This window comes from Epinephelus fuscoguttatus, linkage group LG19 (genome assembly GCF_011397635.1).
Source record: "Epinephelus fuscoguttatus linkage group LG19, E.fuscoguttatus.final_Chr_v1".
Taxonomy (NCBI): Eukaryota; Metazoa; Chordata; class Actinopteri; order Perciformes; family Serranidae; genus Epinephelus; species Epinephelus fuscoguttatus.
This window is the reverse complement of record NC_064770.1, coordinates 34,075,513-34,103,321: the sequence shown is the minus strand read 5'-3', so window position 1 is coordinate 34,103,321 and position 27,809 is coordinate 34,075,513. Positions and strand designations below refer to the sequence as shown.

At 41.9% G+C, this 27,809-nt stretch overlaps 3 protein-coding genes across 4 annotated transcripts; 1 reads left to right on the top strand and 2 right to left on the bottom strand.

The window, feature by feature from the left end:
- Positions 1-51: 51 nt before the first annotated feature.
- pdap1b (pdgfa associated protein 1b) lies at positions 52-7,491 on the bottom strand. 2 transcript variants are annotated; one of them, XM_049560989.1, is made up of 6 exons: positions 7,335-7,491; positions 6,520-6,611; positions 4,230-4,334; positions 3,907-4,028; positions 2,327-2,478; positions 52-564 (listed from the first exon to the last, which is right to left on the bottom strand). In XM_049560989.1, exons 1-6 carry the CDS (start codon positions 7,345-7,347, stop codon positions 500-502), a joined length of 549 nt encoding a protein of 182 aa, XP_049416946.1. In that variant the 5' UTR covers positions 7,348-7,491; the 3' UTR covers positions 52-499. The 2 variants fall into 2 exon arrangements, with proteins under 2 accessions (XP_049416946.1, XP_049416947.1); XM_049560990.1 differs by lacking the exon at positions 7,335-7,491 and adding an exon at positions 6,351-6,381.
- Positions 7,492-7,866: 375 nt separating this feature from the next.
- On the top strand, positions 7,867-11,243 carry bud31 (BUD31 homolog). The gene is made up of 4 exons (XM_049560992.1): positions 7,867-8,055; positions 9,705-9,827; positions 10,198-10,364; positions 10,719-11,243. The coding sequence occupies exons 1-4, from the start codon at positions 7,962-7,964 to the stop codon at positions 10,767-10,769; spliced, it is 435 nt and encodes a 144-aa protein (XP_049416949.1). The 5' UTR covers positions 7,867-7,961; the 3' UTR covers positions 10,770-11,243.
- Positions 11,244-16,985: 5,742 nt separating this feature from the next.
- Positions 16,986-26,838, bottom strand: smcr8a (Smith-Magenis syndrome chromosome region, candidate 8a). The gene is made up of 3 exons (XM_049560983.1): positions 25,663-26,838; positions 22,749-24,509; positions 16,986-19,223 (listed from the first exon to the last, which is right to left on the bottom strand). The coding sequence occupies exons 1-3, from the start codon at positions 26,262-26,264 to the stop codon at positions 18,764-18,766; spliced, it is 2,823 nt and encodes a 940-aa protein (XP_049416940.1). The 5' UTR covers positions 26,265-26,838; the 3' UTR covers positions 16,986-18,763.
- Positions 26,839-27,809: the final 971 nt, after the last annotated feature.

The following is a 27,809-nucleotide window of genomic DNA, read 5'->3' as shown; positions in this document are numbered from 1 at the left end:
TCTGGTGACAGCTGCTCTAAACCGGTCGTGACAGTTTTCTCACAGGTAAAAAAAATAAAGCAAAGAAAGAAATGTACACATTTTACTGGTTTCATCATATTAATCTGAAATATTTCCATGAGTCAGTTATATACAAGTTAGGATCCCCCAAGAAAACATAGTGGCAAAGCTCAGTTAGCAAAGTCATAGTTGTACAATGACAAGTATACCAGTATTAATATCTTGTATGAGATCATAGGTTAGCAGGGGTTCATTCCAAGTGTACGTGAAGACCGATGTTTTCTCAATTGTAGCTTTACTTCCTGGTGGGATCAGCGAGGCCATTATTCCATGCCAAAATATACACACCCCCTCTCCACTGGTGTCGTCGCAACCATTTTCCAAATGGTCATATGTTTACAGTAATGTCGACACAATAGCTCTTCCTTTAAAAATAGTCAAATATATATATTGCGCCAGTCCGTGAACATGTAAAAATGCCTCTGATAAATACTCTGCATCATTTCAGTGAGAGGGAGTTTACTCCTCGCGCCGCCGCTGCTGCTGCTGCCGCTGCGTCTTTTGCTGTAAGCAGAAAATAAAAGAGACACAATCAGCTTAACACTCCATGGACATGTCACTTAAACAGTGGCAGTATGCAGACTGTGGCTGCTATTTGAGTGTATCGTACTAAGACTGAGGCTGAGGCTGCATGTCCCGGACATAAAAGCCAGCATCCTCTTCAATTAATGGCCCATATAGAAGACAAGGAAATAAAGACACAGCACTTTTCTTGTACCGTGGCCTAGAGTTTTAAGTATGATAAGAAAGAGAGATCAGACCATTATTTCATTCCAACATACTGTAACCTTGTTTTGCTGCTCTGCTTACTTAAACAAGACAGAGGTTAGATGTATGCTTTTATTGTTCGCATTTTCATACACCTTTTTTTTTTTAATAAAATTAGTGCATATATGCAGGTTTTTTAAATGTGGGAAAACCCACTAAAACTAGGCGTTAGTTTCCTTTCCTATAGAGCGGTGCAGGAATGAGTCCTAAAACCCGGAAATGAGTTTGCATTGTAACCCTCCTGGTTCCCTTGTCTCAAAGTTAGTGGGCGTTTTTTAATGGGTTTTTGGCCAGATGCTTGAAAAAAGGTCTGTGATTAACACAGGCTTAGAAGGTTTTCGCATTTTGTTCTCTGCCATATAATAGGTCAGTATGTACTTGAGAATTCTGAACCTTTCGTGTGACTTAAAAAAGGGGGCTGCTAACAAGTGGCTAATGAGACTACAGAGCATCGTCAAGGCGACCACAGCTTTACAGCCGTGCTGAGAGGGCAACGGTAAGTCATGCGTCCATGGTGTGGTTCATTTAGAGCCTAACGTTAACTTTTTACTTCTGGTGATTGCATTTACGCCTCAAAAATCATAAAAGTGGTGCTCGTTTGTGAAGATAATCTTGCTGAACTAAATGTGTTTGTATCATAAATATTTGTTTGCAAACATTTTCGATAAGGGAACCAGGCAACATTTGCAATGGCCTACAAACATATGCCATCCCTATGATGACGGAGATAAATTTACCACACAAAATCTTTAGTCATTTTTGAATCAGTGGAGCTTTGAATTTCAGACAAAGGTAGACAGACGCAGGCTTCTTACAGATTTTGCTCACTTAAATGACAGGCTCAAAATGCTCTACTAATAAGGTGAAGGCCAGAAACACATTTAGAATCTGAACAGGCTGAATCATCACATATTTAAAGGACTATCTTTTGTAGCAGAATGAGATCGTTTGTGTAGAGCAGATTCTAGTCATCTAAAATGATAAATCATACATGAAGTATGTTTACATCATTTTTTCAACATTATTTTTGGGCCTTTTTGCCTTTAACGACAGGACGGTGTCAAGTGTGAAAGGGAGAGAGAGGGGAAGACACGCTGCAAAGTTGCCATGAGCTGGAATTGAACCTGCAACCGATGCGTCAAGGACAGTGCCTTTGCGCAGCAGAGCAGCAGAAGGAGTCAAAATTATATAAACAGGGGCGTTTAGAAGCTCAGCGGGTAGAGCTGACTCCTTGTGCTGCTCTCAGCCTCATTTTGGAGACAAGAAAATGTCGAACTCTTACACACCACAAGATAACGTGTGAACAGTCCATGTTGACCTGACCTGCTCTACTTTGTGCACAATAGTGCAGTTTCTTCAGTAGAAACGAGCTTCCATGGCCTCATCAGGTAATAAACTGTGTTGTGTTTTCCTGGATTAGGACACTTTATATTTAGACTCTGTATTACACAGTCAAGACTATAATATTGGTAATTATCTCGATAAATGTTTTGCTCACCTTTTTTCTCTTCTTCTTTCTTTCTTGCCGCCTCTTCTCTCTGTTTCTTGATAATGGCGAGGCGAGCGAGGTCGGCTTTGGCCTGGTCCGTCTTCCCTGCCAAGTGCATCTTCATGTAGCGCTCCTTCGCTTTCTGCTTCTCAATCTCCTCTCTGTGCCGGAGTGTGTGTGTGTGTGTGTGTGTGTGTGTGTGTGTGTGTGTGTGTCAAGGTGGGGAGAGTGACATAAGAGTGACATTGTTAAACATGGGGAATGAATAGACATAAAATGTCCTAATTGCTACATAAAAAGCTTTTCCACTGTGCCGTCATTCTTGGGTGTATCACCACCACACCATTTTTAGAATACGCTACTAATATGCTTTTTAACCACATAACATGTTGACATTTCTAGCACATAATAAATAAGACAGTAGAGCTGGGTATCAGTGTGATATACTGCTCCATACTACTCCAAATGTCAAGGCATGCAACTTCTATGTTGTAGGTCCAGTGTGTAAGGTGAGGACTGCAGATTGCAGCCAGCTGAAACTTCTCCTGGTTAGAATTCCTCCAGTGCTCATTGTTGAGGAGGTTTTTACTGGGAGCCTAATTATCCGCAGAGGTCTCTTCCTCTCCAAAACAAACAGACCAGGTGATTTAAACCAGTAGAAACACTGAATAAAGCAGTTTCACGTTAAAAAACTGTTTTTCCATCTATGTCCATGGCAATATTCGGAGTAACTCCTCTAGATGTTAACTTGAGTAGAGCCCAAGCAGACATCGTCTCTTGCTGCTCACTTCTGGCCAGAAGGCTTATCCTGTGTAAATGGAAGAACTCTTCACCTCCAGCATATGGACATTGGATCAAGGATGTTATGTATCATTTACAATTGAAGAAAATCTGCTGTTGTATTAAAGGATCAACTGCACGCTTCTTTGATACTTGGCAGCCATTTTTAACATTTGTGGCAAATATGGAAGCTGAAAAACTGTAATGAAATATGTTATACTCCTCTACTTAAGTCACACAAGTTAATTAATTTGTTGTCATTTTTCCCTTTTTTATTTTTTATATATACACAAATAGATTTTTTTTTTATTCATGTATTTATTTATTTCTCTCTTTCTTGTCGATTAGATTTCCTTAGACTGGTCTGGCTTTCTCTGTTTGTTCCTGGGTTGATGGGTGGGTGGGGCTGTCAATTTGTCCTAGCTGGTTCTGTGTTTGTTTGTTTATACTCTGTGCATCTTTATTGAATTACCAATAAAAATAAAATAATTTACAAAAACACCTATGGCCCTATCTACAGTCAGTGTTTGGTTTGTCCATTCTGAGCTACTGCAGAAACATGGCAGTGCAACATGGCAATCTCCGTAGATGAGGACCTGCTTCCTATGTAGATATGAACTGCTCATTTGAAGGTAACCACAACATGGGAATTCTTATTTTCAGGTGATTATACAGTAAAAAAGGATTATATTCCATTTATGCCCTAAATTCTTCACACTGGACCTTTAAGATGTTTAAATTAATACTTTGTGTAATAAATGAAGTTCCCGTTTAGCACCAATGTGATGCGACACCACACACACACGCACCTCTCTCTCCTTGATAACTGCTTGGGCTCATCCAGCTCAATCTGCGTCACCTTCTTGGACTTCTGAGCCACTCTGTTAGGATTCTCGATTTCTATCAAGCCCTCCACGCCCGCTCTCCTCCTCTGCAAACACATCACAACAGCTCAGACAGAATGAAGTGATGGCTTAAATGTATGAAATGACTACATGCCCATGAGCCTAAGGCACAGCCACGCAGATGTTACAATGTGCTTCACAGGTGCACACTGATAACAAATGATTATACTGTATTAATGCGTGTTTGATAACAGAGCAAGGGAATGACAGAAACAGTGTGGCTGTACATCTGAGTTTTCATCGTCGCTGTCTTCTGATCCTGATGCCGGAAGCTTCTCCTCTGCCGCGTCAATCTGAGCTGCACCCCCCGCCTCTTCTGCTTCCTGCTCTTGCTATAACACATAAATGAGGAGGATAAAGCACACAGGAGAATGTTAGCAAACCAGTGCATCCGGTCAAACAGCAGCTGCTTTCACCTATGACCTCCTCTACATTCTGGCTGGTGGAGTGCTAATGAGAGTCTTTTTGAAAAACACTCCAGCAATGTTAAGTACCACGATCAGTTTACTCAGTTACGTAGTTTACTGTTTCCAGTGGCCAGAATGCTGTTAAACTGCATTTTGGAAAGTGTAGGATCCAGCATTTTTAGAGCGTGACCAATACTTAAAGGGACAGTTCGGATTTTTTGAAGTGGGGTTGTATTGAGGTACTTATCCATAGTCAGTGTGTTACACAAAGAATATGTCAGTCTAAGCAGGCAGGAGCCCAACACGGAAGCTAAGCAGTACTGCTGTGGACAGCTTAACTCATCTCAACTCAAATTTATTTATAAAGCGCATTTAAAAACAACTCACATTGACCAAAGTGCTGTATCAAAGGAATAAAATGCTAAAAACACATACACATAAGAGGCAACATAACTGTCAGGTTCACAGCTCACACCTTTAGAGACACAACACACAGGCACACATCAGACAAAACCACATCAGGGGGACTCAAACGCTAATGAATAAAAGTAGGTTTTGAGCCTGGACTTAAATGAGTCAGTGGTGGGGCAGATCTGATTGGGAGGCGGATGCTGTTCCACAGTTTGGGAACAGACACAGCAAAGGAACGATCACCCCTGAGCTTGAATCTGGCAGCGGCACTGTGAACCAGTTGGAGGCGGGACAGAGAGGACTGACTGATAACAGTGTACAGAGAGTTACAGTAGTCTAAACAGGAAGAGATGAGTGTGGGTGACTATCTCCAAGTGCTCCCTGCAAGAGCCAGTTCAGGGAGAGCACCTAAAATAATCAACATCAGTTTAAGTGTATGATATGTTGGGAGTACATTCATCGCTTTTCTTTTCCATGATACAGCCCATTCCGATGGGGAAGCAACTTCCCCATCTACGCTCTCGTCAAAGCCACCAGTCTCCATTGACAGAAACTAATTTTATCTCAGAGACCACGGGAGCTGCTGGTCCATCATTGCCTTGATCAGTTAGTTAGTATGCGTGATTGTGTGACTAGTGAATCAGAACTAACCTCTTAAAACTCCAAAGTCACACCTTTGAGGCAGCGGTTGACGAACAGCTCCCATGTTCAGTGATGATAAATAACTATTTTTCTCAATGGAGTCTGGCTTTGAAGATAGTGGTATGACAGCTTCATTTTCATGATGGAAATCACTGTCTGACATTAAGGTAAAGCAGCAAAAACATTCCAAATAAAGCATACACTTATGCTAATATTGATATTTCAGATGGGACTTTTTTAGGTGGCTAAAATAGGTTTTGTTGCTGGCCCCCATCCACAGCAGTAGATTGCTAAACTTCTAGTCTGTGCTGACTGACATCTACTGTATGTAATATACTGTTTATAGACAGACAGAAAGATGGAACTTTATTGATCCCAAACTGGGAAATTCTTGTGTTACAGCAGCAAGTAATCAAACAGTGTGTGGACAGTAATATACACACAAATACCAGAAGACAAAAACAGATCACAATATGGAAAAGTACCACATAAAACCCCACTTCAAAACAATCTGAACCCTCCCTTTAACCCTTTGAAACCTGAGCAAATTGGCTTGATTTCTTTTAAAAACATGAGAAGAGGGCAAGAAGCAACGGAAGAGGAAGCAACCCCCCCAAAATAGCAAGAAAATAGTAAAAAGAGAAAATTAAAAGCAAGAAAATGAGTAAAAAACAAAACAAAAATAATAATAAAAAAAGAGAGGAAGAAAGTTTAAAACAAACAAATGAGGAAATGACCTGTAAACAGAGCTTAATTACAATAATTCTGTAACATAATTTCAAAATATAATAATAATAATAATAATAATAATAATAATACATATATAGTTTTCCTCTATATTTTCTTCATTCCCTAGTTTCATTTTTCAATTTCTGAGACATTTCTTACCAAGTTGCTCGTTGCCTTTTTTACCATGTGTCTGGAAGAAATCACATTGGAATCAGGTTCAAAGGTTTAACTACTCACAAAAGGCGCCTGAAAGCGGCACAAGAAAAGTGATGTCATTTGCTCGGTGTGTGACACAACTCAACAGTCTTTGTATGTAGACGGCACCAACCTTTTTCCTCTCCTTCTCTGCCTTCATCTGGGCATCTATCTCCTCAGGGCTGGTGTACGTCCGCATGCGACCCTTGTGGCCACTTTTCCTACCTTTTAAAAAATTCAAACAAAAGGACAAAATACAGATTCAGTATACTGGGGATAGTGTACAAACAGAACAATGGAAAAAATACAGATATTAAGTGTGTTGATAGCTTTTTTTGTTAGTTGAAATAGAAAGTAGTTTCACATTTTGCTCAACATCCTTCAGGAAGACAACAAAATAAACTTTTTATTGCTACATTTACATTTATGAGTTTACATACATTTCCATCATTGCTATCAAATTTATCATAAAACAATATATGTTTTCTTGTCATGAGGTAAGAAGAAACCAAATACCACATTTTTCCATAATAATGTGAAGTATTTAAAGATATGATGATCTGCAAAGCTCTTGCCAGATTTCTTGGTGTGAGAACAACACCAAAAAAGGTGTAAAACTGTTTCTGAATATGAATATATGTTATGTCTTTCTGTAATACCTGCATTTAATGACAGGCAGGGTGCCACCCTTCCTACCTGATGAAACATGACATCACACACCTGTGACAAACCACAGCCACCAGACATGTGTCAACTGAAGCAGACCAGTCTCTAAACACCCTCAGTGTTTGTTTATTGTTTAGAACACCACCCCAAAGCACAGGTATGTAAGTTAAAGAAGCATGTCGCCTGGATCGCTGCCTCCTGGTGTTAGGTGGCTAACGGCAGGTCAACACATTAACAAAACTGGTATTAACACCGTGTAACGTGTTTGAAGATCAGTCTTACCTCCTTTGGGCATGTTGACAACTTAGTCCTGTAATAAAAACTCCGTGACAACTCAATACTGACAGAAAGTGTCAAAAAAAAACAGCAGCGCAAACTGACAGCTGGCTAAACTCACAGTGGGGATGAGTGTCAAAATACTTTGAGTAGTCCAAAGATATGCCATTGAGAAAATTATAAATACGGGGTCAATTTCAAGTCAATTTAAGTCTGCTATACACTTAATAAGTTACACATTTCTATTCATTATGCAGTTACGATATAAAATGACGTAAGTTATGAAATACAACACTAAATTCAGTTATTTATGTTCAGGCAGTTTGCTGGTGTGCTAAAGTGATGCAATACGCCAGGAACGATAGAAAGATATCTGCGTTGATTTAAAGTCAGCAAACGTCTTTTTACAGACCTAAATAAATTTTAATATAAACACTAATGGTGTGTTAGTGAGATATAACATTTATGAAGTTAATAAACGCCGAAAAACGGGATATGTATTTTCGGCGTCGTGACGTCATTCGGAACCCGAAATGGACCCCTCGTGTGACGTCAAATAGTAGCGCCTGAGACGAGATCGCAATATCAACACATCGAGAGCTTTTGTTCTATATTTGTACAAAACAGAGCAAAATGCCCAAAGTAAAGAGGAGTCGGAAGCCGCCTCCAGACGGCTGGGAGCTTATTGAGCCCACTTTGGACGAGCTGGATCAGAAAATGAGAGAAGGTAAGCCGGTGTGTGGTGGAGAATAAATATCGGTCTTCATTTTACATTTATTTAAATGTCGAGCATCCCTATTTTTATTTAGTTTACAACCAAGGGCGTTTCTAGGTTTTGGGGAACCGGGGGCTTAGCCCTGGCTTCTGCAGGGGGCACGGGGGGGATCCTACCCAGGAAATGTTTTGGATGAACAAGCTCTATTTTGATGATGTTTTTTTTAATGCTCTCTGGCATCTTATTTAACCCTCAAAGCATTTTGTTACTTCCTCGATTAATTAAGAGATGTGATGTTCAAAATATTACTAGTTCTTAGTATTTAGAGAATAATAATTTAATGTGGAAAAATTTGAGGTACTTGTATTTGAGTATTTCCTTTTTATGCTAATTTATACTTCTTCCCCTCTACATCTTAGAGGGAAACATTATACTTTTTACTCCACTACATTTATTAGTCTGCTTAAGTTACTTTGGAGACTCAGATTGATCATACAAATTATAATTATCTCATAAATGATGATACATTATCATAGATTAAAATACCCAGCAGTATAAAGTATTTAAAATGAGCTCTGGGGCACCCAGTACCTCAGTGGGTAGAGTGGGCACCCCACATACCTTGCCGCAGTAGCCACGGGTTTAATTCCAGCCCATGGCCCATTTCTGCGTGTACTCTACTAGCTTTCTCCCCCTTTCACACTTCAGACTGTTCTGTCATTTAAGGCAAAAAGCCCCAAAAATAATCTTAAATGAAGAACTCCACCTTTAACAGCTCCAACATTTAAGTGATTACTGGTGTGCACTCTCTTGCGCCTACACAATCACACAAAAATGCGCTATTTGAATTAAGCAGAGAACCCAAAACTTTTAAAACAATATCATATTGTTTTTAATAGACTGAATACATGAATGGAGTGGTACATTATTAGATCCAGGGCTATTTTAAATTATTTAATAAGGCCTATTCTTATAGCCTTTAGATTAATAGGTCCGGGGCTGGAGCATCAGATGCCAAGGCCTAAAAACACCACTGTTTACAACTGAATAATCCTTTGGTGGTGTTGGTTAAACAAGATTCAGCTGACATTTTGGGAATGTATACACTAGTTGTTTAACTGGAGCGTAGGAACTGTGTATTAGTCAATCAAAAGACTAATGTTACTGATAAAGTAACTGTAGTTCAGCCAGATGCAAGTGTTGAATATTTCTGTAATTTAATGTGATTTTTGTTGTCTGTAATTCAATCTAATGTTAAATGTCCAGAACAATGTGATCTTATAGTGTCCTCAGTCCATTCATTTGGGCTCTACAGTTACACATTTGGAACACCATCCAAATTATGAACAGGAATAAATGTATGAATTTTGACAATGGGTAAAGTTCCCCTTTAAGACAGAAGTCAGCTTCCGATTTTGTGGCACCTGTCAGGCTGGGGAAAATGGCTCTCTTCAGAAATGGTTTTCCCCAGATTAGTGTGGAATTACTTGACTGATGTGCACCGAGTGCTGACATCAACCCGATCCAACACCTTTGGGAAAGATTTCTCATGGGCATGCAGCAGATTAATGCATTGCATCAGATACAACATCACTGTCCTTGACTGTGTTTCAATTTCTACATCCCAAAGCTAACTTTCCTGTTTTTCCTCTGTGTCCCAGCTGAAACAGAGCCTCACGAGGGGAAGCGAAAGGTGGAGTCCCTTTGGCCAATTTTCAGGCTGCATCATCAGCGGAGTCGATACATCTACGACCTCTTCTACAAAAGGAAAGCTATCAGTAGAGGTAGGCAGTTTCACTCACACCTGTTGGACTAATTCATGTCTAATGTTTCACATTTCCTCTTCATTTTTCCTTCCTGTTCTGACTACTTAAGCATTTGATGTACTCCTTCCTTACACCTTCAGCATGACATAGTTGTTACCTGTATAAAAGTTGTGTTTGAATAACTTTTTATGTGTACATAATATGTTTTTAATGACCAATATTTTCTGCAAATACCTGTCACACTTCCTCAAGTAACAATTGCTCGGTATTTCAACATTTCCAGAGACTCACTTTAGTTAAGTGTCCGTGCCTTTGCCCCCCTTGCAATGATGTTTCTCTGTGCACTAGATGCCAAACCAGTGTTGTCTTCCTGTGTGTTTCCTGACAGAACTGTATGAGTACTGTATAAAGGAAGGCTATGCAGACAAGAACCTGATTGCCAAGTGGAAGAAGCAGGGCTACGAGAACCTGTGCTGTCTGCGTTGCATCCAAACACGAGACACCAACTTTGGAACCAACTGCATCTGCAGAGTCCCCAAGAGCAAGCTGGAAGTTGTAAGTAGCTAGTGATTCTCATGAAGGTTGTCCATTTTAATTATTTTGAAAAAATAAGCCCAGTGAGAGCTTGTATAAAATACGTTAAAGGCTTCAGTTGCCCCCTGAGTGAGATAAACTAACCACAACACTGCAACACCACACCAGAGAGTATCTCGGATGCTTTGATTGGATGAATGGGGTCAGAGGGCTCGCCAGTCACTGTGTCAGCACTGAAATTTGATTCTTCCTAAAGAAAAGAATGACAGTTATCCAGTTACTTTCCTAAACAGTGACGTTATATCGCATAAAATGTCTTGTTCATTCCCCGAGTTTCCTTGTGGTCTAAATCCTGCTGTTTTTTCTTCTCTGCAGGGAAGGATCATTGAATGCACCCACTGTGGATGCAGAGGATGTTCTGGCTAAGTGCAGTTTTTGGACATCCATTTTATTTTCCGATGGGCGTCAGGGCTCACCCAGCCTCCATCTGTGCACTCTCAAAGCCCCGAAGCAACATCGCCTTTATTTCAGTCGTCTGCATCAGAAACTGATAACTTCACCATCATCTTCAGCTGTGACTCTTCTACTTGTGAACACAGCAGAGTAAAGGTGAAGACACCTAGAGGGGCCATATTGTACTACTTACATTTTTTTCTGATTTTTTTTTTTTGTACCTAACTAAAGCCCTCGACTTGAGGTCAGCTGTTTCTGCATCAGGCCTGTCATTCCAGCTAAGTCATACCCACTGTGAAGGTCATGTTAAGTTCTGATGTGTTTCATTTACAAAGGGCTGGGAGGGAAGTTTTATTTTGTTTTGAAATGTCATAATTTTAAACCTTAAAACATTTTCTTCATCATTGTTCTTGTAGTGTAATTTTAAATAAAACAATTCTGATTTACCACCTGTCTTACATTTGTATTTCATGATGCAGACCATGAGGTGTATGATCCAATTTAGACTCAAGTACCATCGTTCTTCATCTCTAAACATATTTCTTCTTATGAATGGGGGGAAAGCCCATTATTGACTGTAGAGTTTAACTGTTATCTATATTTCTTGAAGTAGCATAAATCACTGGGAGGTTGGATAGTGTCTTCTAACATGACTGAGCATTGTATGGATATTATATCGATATCAATATAAGACAAGATATCTTTTTAATGCTACATCACAGTTAAGTTATAGCTGTTCTATTATTTGCCTTGACCAACTTACCCATCTTACTGATGCTTATTTATCAAAAATCTAATTGTGTAAATATTTTGTGGAAGCATCAATAGTCAACTCACTACAAATAAATAAGTACAAATCCCATTGAATTTCAGGATAAATGTTCTCAAAAGTAAATGTTCATGTCCCCTTTTCCTAGAAATAGTTTACCATTGAAGTCTAAAGAGGAAATAGACAAGTTTTTTTTGTTTCAACTTGTAGTTATGAAGTAAATGGTGATTGCACAATGACTGTTAGATTGGTTCCTTATAAGCAAGGGTGTAACTTTTGTTTGAGAAGTGAGGGGGACACGATAAAATGGGCTGTCTGTAGTCCTCTTAGAAAAGAAAAATCCCATTTCCTACATTTCTTCATGCACTTAGAGACAACAGTAACCAAAACAAACTCTAGGAAATATTGAAGTTGGTCATCATACTAAATTCTGCTATATATGCTAAATACAATACTTCTCTGTGACATTTCCTGGAGCATGTCAGAGCAAAATCAGCAGCTCAATTCACATTCTCAGCCAGAATCTGATGGCTGGCCAATCAGTAGCTTATTAAACATGATTTTTGTGCTTTAAAAACTGTTAATAAAAGCTGGGGAACACAAACAGGATATTGAAAAGACATGTCCATGTGTGCCCAAATGAAATCAGACCTCAGTCTTTAGCCTCGCTTTGACTGTGCAATTCTGTCTGCCACCAAACACAATTCTCCAGGAAAATGAAGACTCAATTTACCGCAAAAAGGAAGCACGTCAACAAACCAAGACAGGAACCAGAACTGTTAGCTATCAGTAGCTATCACCAGTTACCAAAGAGTATCAGTGTAAGTTATTTGCAGTTACTATCCCCCAGTAGCAGAAATGACAGATGGTAGAACAACCAAAGTAACTGTGGAAACTCTACTTGGCAAAAGAAAAAGAGGCCCATTGCAAGGCTCTGAGGAAAACAGGAAGCAATCAGTTGTCTTTGTGACAGCAGTGCCAACAATTATACCACTTGGAAATGCCAGGGGGAGGAAAGGTTGAACAGTCTGTTTCCACATTAAGAAAAAGTCGCTCAATATGGCTCACATCACAAAGCAGAGTCTTATTCAGTACATTTATGATTTATCATCATCAATGTAGCTACAACCAACAGCCAAAACGGCTAAGGACAAAAATAAGTGTAAAGGTAGTAATAGTATAAGATGAGTCCTCCCAGTGGGGATTTGTAGATATAGCATTTGTGGTAGTTTGTTGTCTCATCTGAAGCACAGACATTGCAATGATCTTTACCCCTGACTAAATGTTAATGTCACTGTGCAACTGTAAATACACACAGCCGAGGCCAGCTGTGTGTGAGCCCTCCTGCTGTGCAGCTCTGTTAGATAAAGAAGCTGCAAAAGAACCTCCTCCCATAAAGTAATGAGATCCAATCACAGCCGCCCACTCACTCTGCCCCTGCAGAACAATCTTACTGTAAAGAGCGAGCAGTATTATTGTTCTTATATCATTCATTTACTGCTCCTTGCTTCTTGAGAGCACCACCTTGCCTTCCAGTGCTCCAGCAGGGCAATTAGTTGTTTTCACAGATGAGCATTTATAATTCATGACACCTCAAACACTTGCACATCCGTCATCGCTAAAGCAAGTCACACAGACACGAGCCTGTTGGAGTGTTTAACATTTAATGATGATCTGTAGGATGCATTGGTTTGTTCTTCCAGTATCTTAACAGTGAGATTCACCGTGATCACCAAACTCACAGTGTCACCCAGGCATCCAGGCAAAAATGAAAATGGATTCAAATAATTTAATGGAGAAAATGAATATCATCAACATTTACATAAAAGCCTCAAGACATACACAACGTGCTTTATTAAAATCACTGGCAGCAACGCCGTCTCACAGGGCCGAAGTGAGCACGACATCCCCTCTTGATGAGATACAAAAGGTGGACATGATATGGCAACATAAGGACACTGAGTGATGACATGTTAAGCACACTGTGGTATGGCTTATTCGGATTACATTCACCTTTTTGCATTAGAGGGACGAAACCTAAAAAGAGGAGTGAGTGTAACTTCTTAGCAGTAACATTAAAGAAAACACCACGTGGCCAAAAAAATAAAGAAACAGTAAGCATTCAACTGAAGTAATACATTAGGTGAATTAAAAATGTGAGGTTGCTGTTAGTTAAAAGCATGTACCTTGAAGGAATAGTTTATCCCCCAAATGATAATTTGTATATCAGTTACATACCACCTGTTATGTTGACTATTCCTCACATGCCTCCACAGTAAACGAAGAATCCAAAAATGGAGAAAAATATTGGTGAATTTAAGTCAGAGAGGTCTGGGTTTAACAACAGCAAAACTATATCAAAATGTCCGTTTACAAACTGTCACATGACTCATACAGTATAATCCAGGTCTGATTTATCCATTCACACACATTTTAAACACTTCTACGTACGCTACTCATCCATTCCTGTGACTGTTTTTTAGCAGTAACATTTTATGTTTTATGTGTTTAGGAAATAGCCTACTGAGCATACGCCTGGATCATAGGCTATATAAAATAATAATCATAGCTGCTGTGATGTCACCAATTGGTTTGTGGACTCCAGTTTTAAAGTCTCAAGGTTGCCATTTTGTCTGTCTCCATCTTGGATTTTTGGAGAAATAGGTGACTATATTTGGATGAGGGGGGGAGATAGCTCACTAACTGGTAGCTTGGTTAGCATGGTGCATTCACAGCTATAGTTTGCTTTGACAGTGCTAATGCTAATTTCCACTAGCGAAATATATGCTTAACGCCATTAAAATGAACTTGATGGAAAAACTGAACATCTTGTCATACAACCAAATGCAAAACAAGCCTTTTTAGTTAATTGTAACATTTCCATTCATGACAATTGTGAATTTTTAAACTCACCAATTTTGAATATTATTAAGGCCCAAAATTTGACAAGTGGGTCTGTCTGTTGACAAGTCACTACCTCAGCAACGTTGGTTAGGTAACATGGAGTAACCCAAACTCGTAGCTGTAGCTATTTCAGTGTGTTTTCAGATAGCTAACTAACTGCTAGCTTGGTTAGCACGGTGCATTAATAGCCATAGTTCACTGTGATAGTGCTAATGCTAATTTTCTCTGGCGAAATAAATGCTTAACACCATTAAAACAAAATGTACTTACGGGAAAAACTGAACATCCGACTTCTCAGAGGGTCTTTTAGTCCATTACATTTAGGTTTGGCTTTTTAGGCAACCAAAACATTACAATTAACTAAAAAGTCTTGTTTTGCATTTGGTTGTACTAAAAGACCCTCCGAGAAGTCGGATGTTCAGTTTTTCCAGTAAGTATTTTGTTTTGTGTGGTGTTAAGCACATATCTCGCTATTGAAAATTAGCTTTAGCATTAGCACTATCACAGTTAACTATGGCTATAAATGAACCATGCTAACCAAGTGAGCAGTTAGCTAGCTATCTGAAACACACTGAAATAACAAATTTGTTAATTTGGGTTACTCCATGCTACCTAACCAACGTTGCCGTGGTATTAACATGTCAACGGATGGACCCACCTGTCACTCAAAGCAGCCATGCCCTTAATTATGAGTGATTCTGGGCCCCCTCCTTGCAGTTGTCATGAAGGGGGAAATTAGTTATAGCGACCAAACCTTTTTTTTTTTGTACCATGCTATCAACATGTTTATTTCTGCTGTAAAGTTGGGCTTTTTAACATGAGGGTCTGAGGGGACTGACTTGCTTTAAGAGCTAGCCTCAAGTGGCCATTAGAGGAATTGCAGTTTCTGGCACTTCTACGTTTGCTTCATTTTCCAGCCCCTGAGGTTGCTGCTTAGACTGGATTAAGATTGTACTGCATGAGTTGTGTGAGAGTATGTAGACAGATGTTTTGAAATAGTTTTGCTGTCAAGAACGTGGACCCCTATGACTTCAATTCGTCAAGAATTTTCTCAGTTTTTGGATTCTTCGTTCATCGTGACCACATGCAAGAAAAACAAAGATTTCGTTATAAATTCAACTTAACACAGGGTGAGTAACTGATATACAAATGTTCATTTGGGGTAGAAGTTTTCCTTTAAAATCAATATGAGTCTTGTTCGTAGCAGGAAGGACAGCAGCCATGATCCCACATTGTTTGACCTTTCACATTAAAAACTCTGACCATGTAGTCACAAGTACACGTACCATTCTAGATACAGAATTACAGCTCCATCACTGACACCACAGAATTAGGAACAGTAAAATCTAAAATACTATCAAAGACGCCTCTTCAGTATTGTTGCACTGGCCGCTATGATAAAAAAAAAAAAAAAACTCCTTATACTTGTGAAGTTCTTCAGCATCCTCCGAAAAGAAAATCTCAGCATGATGGTCATGATCCAAATTGTGTCCCAAAGCAATAAATACAGAACAGTTGAGTTTTGTTCACACATCCAGCAAGGGTTGTTGAGAAGAAAATAAATAATAGGCAACTGTCCTAATTCAAGTGTTAGAGCTTTGCTTGTGATGGCACAGGAAATAATTTTGCTCCCATAATAAAATCTTTACAAACACAACATCACCGTCTCAGCAACATCTTTTTAAACTGTTCAGCATCGTCTCCCAAGTCAGTTCATCCAAATACAACGAAACAGAAATATTATCAATATGGTGAATCACCCTGGCACAAGACAGTCTCATGCTGACACCACAACACTCTCACACAACTTTAAGACAACAGTGAAATTCAATACATTTAGGTTAAGTAGCGTTAAAATGTTCCTGACCATGTGAGTAATATCCATGAAAATGCTGGCCAGCACTTAGCTAATAGCGACAGATTTTGGCTGCAGCTGCCCAGCATGGGTGAGTATGTGTCGTGATGACGTTATTTCTGCACATGCAATATCTCACGTGGGGGCCGATTGGATCTAATTCACACAGCAAATACACTTCCTCATGCATCACAGCCTGGAAGCTGGTAATGTTTACTCCATGCTCTCAAAAAGTCAAATTTACTCAGCTAAAATCCAACATTGTGTCTCTACTTGGAACAAAATCGACATTAATGCAGGAATGTGTGTTAAAATTGATTCAAGAAAGAAATATTTAAAGGATAGGCTTCAGAAAGGTTTTGGCCTTTGGAAGGTATGTAGTAGTTTTTAAAGAAAGAGGCGTGTCACAAAACCAGCTGCAACAAGCCGCCTACTGAGGTTTTACAGACAGTTTCAGAGACGTGTGTTCTCCACAGGCAGAAAATGTCAGCATATGTGATGTTTGTTACAGTAATCCTGAAAAACATGTTTACATATAGCTGAGATGATGTCATAGCTGAGAAACTGCTCACTGATTGGTGGGTGTTGGTGGACTTAGCTGAGGTCAGACCAGCAATTATGACACTCAGACAGCCATGTTGGATTGAGTTTTTTTACACAATGTATGTGTGTGTGTGTGTGTGCGTGTGTGTGTGTGTGTGTTAGGAGGGGTGGGGAGACTGACCTTAAAGGAATAGTTTGGATTTTTTTTAAGTGGGGTTGTGTGAGGTAGTACTGTATTACCCACAGTAGATGGCAACTGGCGTGACCCTAGTTTGAAGAGCTGGAGCACTGACCACTGACAGATGAAGTCAATAACATCGATCATCTTGTTACAATGCAATGTTCTACTGGGAAACCTTTGGTCCTAGCATTCATGTGGATGCTATTTGATACACACCATCCACTCAAACACCACCACAGACCAAGTACACCCCTTTATGGCAATGGCCCCCACAGCTGGACAATGCACCATGGCACACTGCAAAAACTGCTCAGGAATGGCCCAAGGAATGTGACAAAGAGCTCAAGGCGCCAACCTGGCCTCCAATCTCCCTAGATCCCAAACTGATTGGCATGGATACAGGACCTCTAGGGGTTGTTCTGTGGTATCTGGCACCAAGGCGCTTGCAGCGTATCCTTTGAGTCCTATGGGTTGCAAGGTGGGGTACCAGCACGTCCCACGGATGCTCGATCAGATCGGTATCTGGCTAATTTGGAGGCCAGGTTGACGTCTTGAGCTCTTTGTTACATTCCTCAACCCAATGCTGAACAGTTTTGGCAGTGTGACGTACACTGTCCTGCTGGGGGGCCTGCTGTTGCCGTGAAGGGGCATACTTGGTCTGCAGTGGTGTTTGAGAGGGTGGAGCGTGTCAGGTGACATCTACATGGATGTCAGAGCCAAAGGTTTCCTAGCAGAACGTTGTACTGTAACAAGATGATAAATGTTGTTCCAGTGAACCTGTTTGTGATTTTAATGTTGCGGCTGATCGGTGTATGTACGACTGTGGGCAGGGTTTTGATATAATAAACATTGCTGTTAAACAGCGATTTCTGACAAGGAACTGAGGCCATTATTTATGCTCTCTTCAAACCCACCAGACCCCTTTGATAAAACAAGTGATTTTACTTCACAGAGCACAGGAGTTGCTGGTCTACTGCTGCCTCGATCAGTTACTTTGTTTGTGTTATTGTGTGACTTTAGTGTTTTAAAGGGTTAGTTCGGATTATCCAAAGTCACAAAATAACACAAACAAAGTAACCGATTGAAGCAGTAGTAAAGCAGTTACTCCTGTGTTCTGCAACCTAAAGTTACTGTATTTTTCAATGGAGTTTGGTGGCTTTGAATAGAGCAAACAGAGAAAATATTCTAAATATAATGTACATTTAAAGTGATACATATTTCTTTTAGGTGGCTAAAATACGTTCTGCCGACCGCCATCTACTGTCGGTAATAACATGACTATGGATAAGTACCTCTTACAACCCTACTTTAAAAAATCTGAACTATCCTTTTCAACAAGCCTTTGTAGGTAACATTTTTTTTCAGTGGAGGTGAAAAACACACAAATGACTAAAAGGAAAATAAGCAGAGCCGACTTTCGTCTGCTCTGTTATGTGTGTTTGTAAGGGTCAACCTGTGAACCAAACACAGGCAAAGTGAACCCACTCACTGACATTCACAACTCACTCTGTCTCCTGTTTCCTGCGCACAGAGGAAAGGGAGAGACCAGAGAAATAGACAGCAAGGCAGAGAGAGATTACACAGATAAAACAATAACCAGTGCAGAGTTTGTCCTGAAACTAAAATAGCCGTAGACCTTTATAAGATCACCTTTAAAAACCAAAGGGTCAAAGATGATTTCTGATAAAACGTGTGTGGGAATCCTCGCCCCAGTATCAGATTTTGTATAAAACGCTGGTGGTGTAATTAAAACTAAAACAAGGTGCTGCTGCACTGCTCCCGGTGTCGGGCTGTAGGTACTGCTGAGTGATGAGCTGGCTGAGGTAGAGCAGTATTTGGCTGTCCTCCTCTCCCAGCCCCAGCTGCTCCTGCAGGAAGCAGCGGCGTCGGCCCTCCACGACCTCGGGCCCCTCCGTGGGGCTGACCGGCAGGTGGAGGTGGTGGGTGAAGGTAAACAGGAAGGCCCTGGCTGCCATGTGACAGAGGGTGCTCTGTAAGTGAAGGAAGTAGGTGGAGCCACGGCGGATGTAAGTGCGGTGGTCGGCTATGTTGGCGAGGAGTTGGCCACGATACGGCGGACAGCGCAAGGTCTTCTGGTCAGCATCCAGGATGGAGATGTAGCGACTGTAGCGGGACAGTGAGTAAAGCATGCTGGAGCCCACAGGGGAGGCTACTCTGTGGGGGACACACAGACACACACTGGTGTTCATTACTTTGCAAATGCAAGCTTATACAGCACACACAAATACAGTATAATTGTTAATATGTACAGGAAGTTATTCTTCATGTTTGTGCTAAAATTAATATATTTTTTAACGAGGATTATCACACTCAGCGCAAAACATTAAAAGCACTGGCAGGTGAAGTGTATAATTTTGATCATCTTGTTACAATACAACCCTCTACTGGGAAACCTTTGGTCCTGGCTTTCATGTGGATGCCACTTGACACGTTCCACCCACCCAAACAGAACAAGAACAGCCTATTGTAACAGGAAACTAAAGCCATTATCTGTGCTCTCTTCAAAGCCACCAGACTCCATTGAAAAATACAGTAATTTTACCTAGCAGAACACAGGAGTAACAGCTCTAACGCTGCTTTGATTGGTTAGTTTTTTTTGTGTTATCGTGTGACTTTGGATAATCCAACTAACCCTTTAAAACAGTCACATAATAACACAAACAAAATAACTGATCGAGGCAGCAAGAGACTAGTGACTCCTGTGTTCAGTGAGGTAAAATCACAGGTTTTGTCAAAGAGCATGGTGGCTTTGAAGAGAGCATAAATAACAGCTTCAGTTCCCCATCAGATATTGCTCTACTGAGAAACCTTTGGTCCTGGCATTCATGTGGATGCCACTTGATATGTTCCACTCATGTTCCGCTCTTGCACCCAAGAGTGCCCCCTCATGGCAACGACTCTCCCAAATGGCAGTGCCCCCCCCCCCAGCAGGCCAGTCCACCAAGCCACGCCGCAAAAACTGCTCAGGTATGGCCTGACAACTGTAACAAAGGGCTCAAGGCATTGAGCTGGCCTCCAAATTCCCAAGATCTTAATCCAATCGAGCATCCATGGGACGTGCCGGTACCCACAGGATTCACAAGATCAGCTGCCAGCACCCTGGTGCCAGACACCACAGGACACCCCCAGAGGTCCTGGGTTCATGCCTCAACAGGTCAGAGCCAAATCTGATCCTGGGAGGCCCCACTGTGTATCAGGGGTATCTCTGGGGTGCTGGTATGTCCCACGGATGTTCGAACAGATTGGGATATGGGAAATCTGGAGGCCATGTTGATGCCTTGTGCTATTTGCCGCATTCCTTGGGCCTTTCCTGGGTAGTTTTTATGGTGTCACAAGATGCACTGTCCAGTTGGGGGGACCACTGCCATGAGGGAGTGTCACTGCCATGAGGGGGTGTCACTGCCATGAGGGGGTGTACTTGACCTGCAAGAGCGTTTGGATGGTTGGAGCACATCAAGTGGCATCCACATGAAAGCCAGGACCAAAGGTTTCCCAGTGGAACATTGCATTGTGACAAAATGATCAATGATACTTACTTAACCAGCCAGTGGTTTTAATGTTTTGGCTGATCAGTATATATGTATTGGCATTCAGCCAAAATGAGTTAAATATTAACAAAAATCCAACATCATGCATCTCCACTTTTGTGTCTAGAATTCTGTACAGCAATTTAAATAAAAATGCTGGCTTTGACCTTTTTGTAGTTATTGTACGACAACTAATTTGCGAATACATACACAGATATGTCTGCACAAATGCTTTACATTAATAAACAGCGGTGTTAAGATGATGAAAATCCAGTTTAATGTGTGTAACAGCAGTGTCACGATTCAGTAAATGTTTTATACGCCTACGTCCATCTACTAAATCAGTATGATAAATACACCCAGAGGTGCCTCAATCAGATGTAAAGTCCACATCAGGAAAGATTAGCCCCTGGCAATCGAGTGGTTAGCTCAGTCTGTGGACTGTTAAGCAAATAGTCCCATTAGCATTCGTGTCAAGAGATTTAGCTTTCTGAGTGAAAAGCGAGAAGAGGTTGTTGAATGGGCTGGTGATGCTGCATCACCCCCTTTTATGAGTATGTTCCTCCTCTTGATGCAGTCGTCAGGACTGCCAGTCTATAGGGCTGCCGTAATGGTATTGAGCATCTGAAGAATATGCATAGGGGTGTACCACATAGTGAGATACCTCACTCTTGTTATCAGAGAACCGGGGTTACCTTTGTAACCTAAATATGTGTCCCCACAAATGCTTTACGTTAATAAGGCAGGGGTGTAAAGATGAATAAAATCCAGTTTAATATATGTAACAGTGGTGTCACGATTCAGTAAAAGTGGTAATCACCTACAGTATGATAAATACACCCAGATCAGACGTAAAGTCCACGTCACACCCTCCGCTCCTGACTCTCTCAGCGCCTCCAACTGTCTCAACAAAGAAATTAGTCAATGAAGCTATGGCCTTCTCTCTCAATGTAAAATGATGAATACTTTAAGGCCCATTCTGTCGTAACAAAGGTGAGTCAAATAAGTTCAAGGAAAAACGGAGGCTGTAGGTTTAATAGGTGAATAGTTGGTTGTGTGAGTTATTCATTACTGAGTCAGACCAGATGAGTAACAGGATTGTAATTTGTGATACAAACTATAAAGAAGAATAAACCATAATGTTCAAACTTTACATTGATGGAGAATCTCATTAGTTTTTCAAGCACAAAGAACAATGTTTTAGTAAACGTAACATCGTGCGTCACCATCATTTGTATCAGAGTGTCAGTTAAAGCTGGAGAAGGCAGAAATCCAGATGAAAATCTACCCTCTTCCTGCAGTTCTCCTCTCTCTGTCCTAAGTCCCTCCCACCAGATGACCACAGGCATATGCACGCGCTTCATACAGTAACCCAGTGTTTCCCATACATAATTTATTTAATCTTATTTCCTTGTATGGTTACACACAGTGCATTCACTCAGCCCCTCCTTGCCTCGCTGTCTCTGTCTCTCTGTTTATCAGACCACAAATGAGACGAGAATTATCAAGCTAACATAAGTCATCACTCCGCCTTGCTCCTCGCCCCTGCTGACTGTTTCTCCAGGAAGTGAGCTGGCAGCAGCTCAGGAGAGAGATTGGTCGGCGGCTTTAGCAGCTCAAATTCAGCCAATGCACACACCCCAGCAGCGGTTGTCACAGAAGGCTTGTTGGCCAGAGGCAGCATCAGGTCCAACCTATTAGTTGATCTGGCGTAGAGTCTGGGCTGTCTGTTAACCACGAGCTGGGGTTTCTGCTGGCTGGATTTGGGTTGCTGTGGCAGCTGACTAAGGGTCTGTCGGCGAAGCTGCTGCCCGCTCTTCTTCTGGTTGTTGCCAGTGCTGGAATAGCAACCTCCTCTGCAGGATTCTCTGACACTGAATCAGGCTTTCACCAAAGGGATGTGCACATTCATCTGCATTCGTAGAAAAGCCAACAGAAATGCCCTCCCTCTAAAAATGACCTGTGATTAGCCAGAGTCTCTCTCGTCACGGCCAGAAACAGAGCTAATAGGAGGTGCTGAAGTCTATTGTTCTCACTCCACTTTTATCACAATATACTCAAAGTTTACAATGGGATAATTGCGCAGTGAAGCCGAAATTTAACTGCCTACCCAACTTTAAATGCTTTAAATATAAATGCAAATTGGAAATACCTTTGCAATCCAATGAGTTTCCACCTCTGCAGGTCAGTAAGGGTGAAGGAGCAGGACAGCCAGGCTTGAACCCTCTCACCACACTTCCCAGGACCAGGCACGAAGAGGGCCAGAGCAGCAACCAGTCTGCGGACTCTCCCCTCATCTGCCCCGAGCACCACCAGGGTCCTGCCGCTCAGCAGACACCACAGAGCTTGCATCGCAAAGGGGTACTGTCGCACAAACCTCAAGGCTCCTTGTCCAGCCTTCTTCCTCTGACGCAGGGTCACCACTCCCCCATAGCCAAGAGGAGAAGCAGCCCGATCAGACCCTGTAGAAGCACTCATGGTACAGTCTGACCCATCCTCCACTGAGGTACGGGAAACCGCATCTCCAAGGGGCCCGACAGGCAGCTCGAGCCCAGCTGCAGGACTGTCTGAGCATGGAGAACCCACCGCGTAGTCATCCTGTAGTGGAAGGAGGGCCTGGGGCTCCTGGTTGACCACCAGGGTTTCACAGGGCTGCGGCTGGGGGCTTTGGCCAAGACGAGACACCGCCTCCGGGGCAGAAGCCTCATAAAGGAAACCCTCTTGGGCCATACAGCATGCTGTATCTAAAGGAACCAACAAGTCAGACTCCTCCTCACAAGCCCCGTCAGTAACTCCATCACACTCGTCCTCCCTGCTAGCCTCCAGCTCAGACACCACCTCCAGCAAAGACACAGGTGTCTCGTCTCCGTCATCATCCCCAGCAGTGGTCTCCATCTCCTCACTGCTGCTCTCCCTCTCCAGGTCAGTGTTATGATCAGGGTCAGGGGTCAAGTCAGAATCAGGATCAGGAGCTTCTGACTTCATACTTGATAGATTCTGTTGGATCTCGGCAAGACCCACCCCGCTCTTATCGCTGCTGAAGCTTCCTTTGGTCTCCTCGGAGCTCTCCTGGGTCTCCAGAGTCTGGTCCGAGGGGGAGGACTCCAGATTGTCCGCAATCCCGAGCTCACTCTCTTGAGTACGGTTGAGAGGGTCTGGAGGCTCCAGGACATGTAGCTCTAGAGGTTCTGGTCCCAGCACAATAGGAGGTGGATTTAAGAGTGTAAAGTTATCTACAGCATGGTTCACAGCACAGAATGGTCTCAGTGTTCCCCCTACGTCCTCCTCATCATCACCACCGAGGTCCTCCTCAAACAGGAAGTTGGTAACTCTCTGTTTCCTGCACAGCGCCCTCTCCAGGCGGCGTGTGTGCAGGTAACACAGGTCTCCCCGGAAACTCCTCTCAGTCTCCTTCAGGAGCTCAACAGTGGCCTCGTAGAACGTATCGTCACACAGCTCTTGCAGCGTCTTCAGGCGCTTGTCAAAACACTTTGCGGACTTGGCTTTGATCAGCTGTGGCGTGTAGGAGGGCCTGCGTTTAATGACTTCATCTTCATCCTCGTCCACTTCTTGTTCACCTCCTTCATCATCAACTGGACCCTGCCCTTCCTCCCCCTTCTCCTCTTTGTCAGCGTATTTGAAGGGGTTGGCAAGCTTGGCGTATTTCTCTAACAGCTGTTCGCACTCGCTCAAGCACTCAGTGACACACTTCTGACAGGTGACAGCATGAGGATCGCGGCGTGGGCGGTGATGGTAGGAGCTGATCTGTCTCAGCAGGTCTCTGTGTTCGTAGATGCTCTTCTCCACGTTCGCAAGCTCGTTGGCTTTCTCGACAGCATGAGCGGAGTACATGCACTGAGGACTCGCCTCCCTCTGCAGGCCCTCCTCCTTTTGCAGCACGGAGTGAGTGTACCTGAGTGGAAGAAAACAGAGCTACTGGTTCAGGTGTTCATACAAGGAAATACAGTTTGAGAAAATTGTATTTTTTCCTCAAGAGGAGCATCAGCGTAAAGAGAAACCACAAGAAACACTGAAAACCTGCAGCAGGTGATATTATGAACTATAAGATTTGCAGAGGTATGGACTCGAGTCACAAATTTGATGACTTTACTCAATAAAATCAAAGAAGACTTGCAACTTGACTTGAACTTTAACACCAGTGACTCATGACTTCACTTGAACTTGAGCCTTTTGACTTGAAAATACTTTATACCTTCCCCCAAGCTCAAAGATCCTGAATCCACCAACATTACCACTATTCAGCTCCAGCGAAGTCGACCCTCAAGTTGCACGAGAAAACCATTAAGGACTAACATAATGTTACTGAGTGACAGTTGAAAATATGAGACCAAATATAATTTCTTCTGCATACGAAAACTAGGAGGTCATCAAAAAAGACTTGCAGTATGCAAATTGGAAGGGTCAAAACTTATAGCCAGAGACAACTTCCAAAAACTTGTTTCAACAAATAAATACACATTTTAAAAAGCACTGATGATTTCTGTAAATTTAATATAGAAAATATATATATATATATATATATATATATACACGACTTTTTAACTCTATTGTTAAAAAGCAGCACGGTGGTGCAGTGGTAAGCATTGTCACGTTTACACGTTCTCCCTGTGTCACTGTGGGTTTTCTCAGGGTATTCCGGCTTCCTCCCACAGTCCAAAGACATGCAGGTTAACTTGTGACTCTACACTGACTTATTTAGGACTCAAAACTCTAAGTTTAAGACTTGGTACTTGACTTAAGACCTCTCAGTCTTGACCTTGGACTTCACTTGAGACTTGTCAGTCATGAATCAGGATTTGAGTGCTAAGAGTTGAAACTTACTTATGACTTACAAAACAATGACGTGGTCCCACTCCTGAAGCCAGTCATGTTTTTGGCTATGCTAGCAAGAGATGGCAACGTGATCCTACCATGCTGTTACCATTTTTTTTCACAGATTATTCTGTTCACTATTTACCCAAATGATTCAACAAAAGATTTGTGGGAATTCGTAGTAAAATATATGATATATGTTAGCAGTTACAAGGTTATATTGAAGTACTTACTCCAGGTCTTGGAGCTTCCTCTGGAGTTCCTTGGCAAACGCTCTCCTGTTCCCAGCTTTCAGACACTCAGAGGCCTGTGAGAAACGCAGGGACAGCTCCTGAAACTGCAGCATGATCTTCCTTTCATCTGCTGAGACGTAGGCCATACAGAATGGTCGAACAAAGCCCCTCGCCTCCAGGTCGTAAAGCGTGAGGTGATGAACGTAGGCGAACGCCCCTTCCTTTGAGTCACCCAGCACCACCCTCGAGTCCTCCACAAAGCTGAGCCTTGGGTAGCCACTCCCAGGCGGGTGTCCCACAAAGGAGGCTTGGTAGTCCACTGACATGATGCGCAGGGAGAAGTAGTTGAGATCGAAGGTGCCACAGACTTTGGGGTCGTCGGGGATGGTGAGGAGCGGCTGAGGGCCCACCTGCTCAGAGAACTCAGAGATGAGGATGAAGTCTTTGGTGAACTTGGCGTAAGAGGTTTTAGCCCAGGGGTTGGAGTCAGCAAGCGGATGGAGAGGGACAGAGAACTCCTCGGGCAGAGCCCACAGGTCGGGAGTTGTCTGTCCATACTCATCGTCTTTAGTGAATGCCACCACGTCAGGTGAGCCTATCATAGTGGTGTTGTTGAGCAAGGCATGAGAGACACAACACACAGCGCAGCACAGTTACCAGTCATAAACCAGCAGTCAGGGCACAGCGGTGGAGGGTAGCCAGTATGATCATTCTGCTGCACATTTGTTAGTGAGGTTAGAAGAGCGGGAGAGGGCCCCACACAAAAATCACGCTGATTATATAATTTTTAAAAGGGGGTCCAAGAGCAGGGTGGGCCCAAAATCCAGCTGCGCCCCTGCTGAAGAGAGCCCACAGAACAAGAGTCTTGATATTTGTCAGATAAAATAAAAGCAAACACCTTCACGGAAATACAAATCACTGCCTCTGTTAACAAAAGCAATTATCCTGCGCCAATCAGAGTCCGGGCAGACATCAGACCATTCATGCTATGCAAGGAGAAAAAACATTCAGCAGCATCAGTGAAGCGCTCCTCTCCTTCTCCCCTTCATCTCTCCTCGCCTCCTCTTCATCACGTTACCGTGTTCTGGGCTGTAAAACGGGACGCTGGTGCGACAGTGACACCTTTAACAGACAGGAGCGCTACATGTAATTTTCACATCCAGAGACAGACGCCATGTTTACCCAGCTGGTTGTAGTCTCGTCAGGTGACCAATCCACCTCCCCATCTGGAGAAATTCCACCTAAAACAGAAATTTAACATGCAATTTATGATGACTAAGTAGGCTGCTTGATATGATCATCAGAAAAAGATTCATCTGCCGAACTTTAAATTATATTATTGGGCAGCGAATATATACATGTAGCGACATGCATACTTGTGCATGGTGGTGTGTGGAGAGTGTGGGTACATACATGTTGGATTGTGAATAAAATTTGGTCAAAAAATATTAATGAGTCATCAGAGTCATTCATTGTCAATTTTGCAGTTTAGGAGGATTATTTTTTTAATGTTTGTAGCAGGGTCGTAACCAGGAAAACGAAATACTGAGTCCCCTGTACAAAAACATTTTTTTTTCTCATTTGAATTTTTCACCTGCTTGTTCATTAATTCATTATTCAGTTGTATTTTCTAAAAGTATTTGTACGTGTCCTGATATTCCTCTAGTTTATAAACACAAAATTCTCTAGCAACATGACCTTTCTCAAAACACTGTCTATTTTACCTACAGACTAGTCGACTAGATTACATGCTGTATTACTTTGCAGGAAACTTTCCACAAAATCATCAGGAAATTATGGACCTGTAAAAATAAACAGTCCTGTTTCCTACCATGTTGCAAGGAGTAATGCTAGTATATGCTTGTTATTAGTTCAATATTTGTTTTAGATAATTGAAGACATGCTTTGAAACTGACGTTTGAGAGGTATTTGCAAATACTGTTTTAAGGTCCATGTGTTAAATTTTTGTAAGTAGTACTGAATCATTTAGCCATATATATTTATTTGGCTGAAAAGAAAACGTGTTGAGTCTAAAATGTAATGTATTAAATTATAAACAAAATGTGCACGATTTAAAATGTTGAATTTAAACTCACCCAAGGCTGCTAAAACTCCAAATTCCCTGGAAAAATACGGAGGATATAATG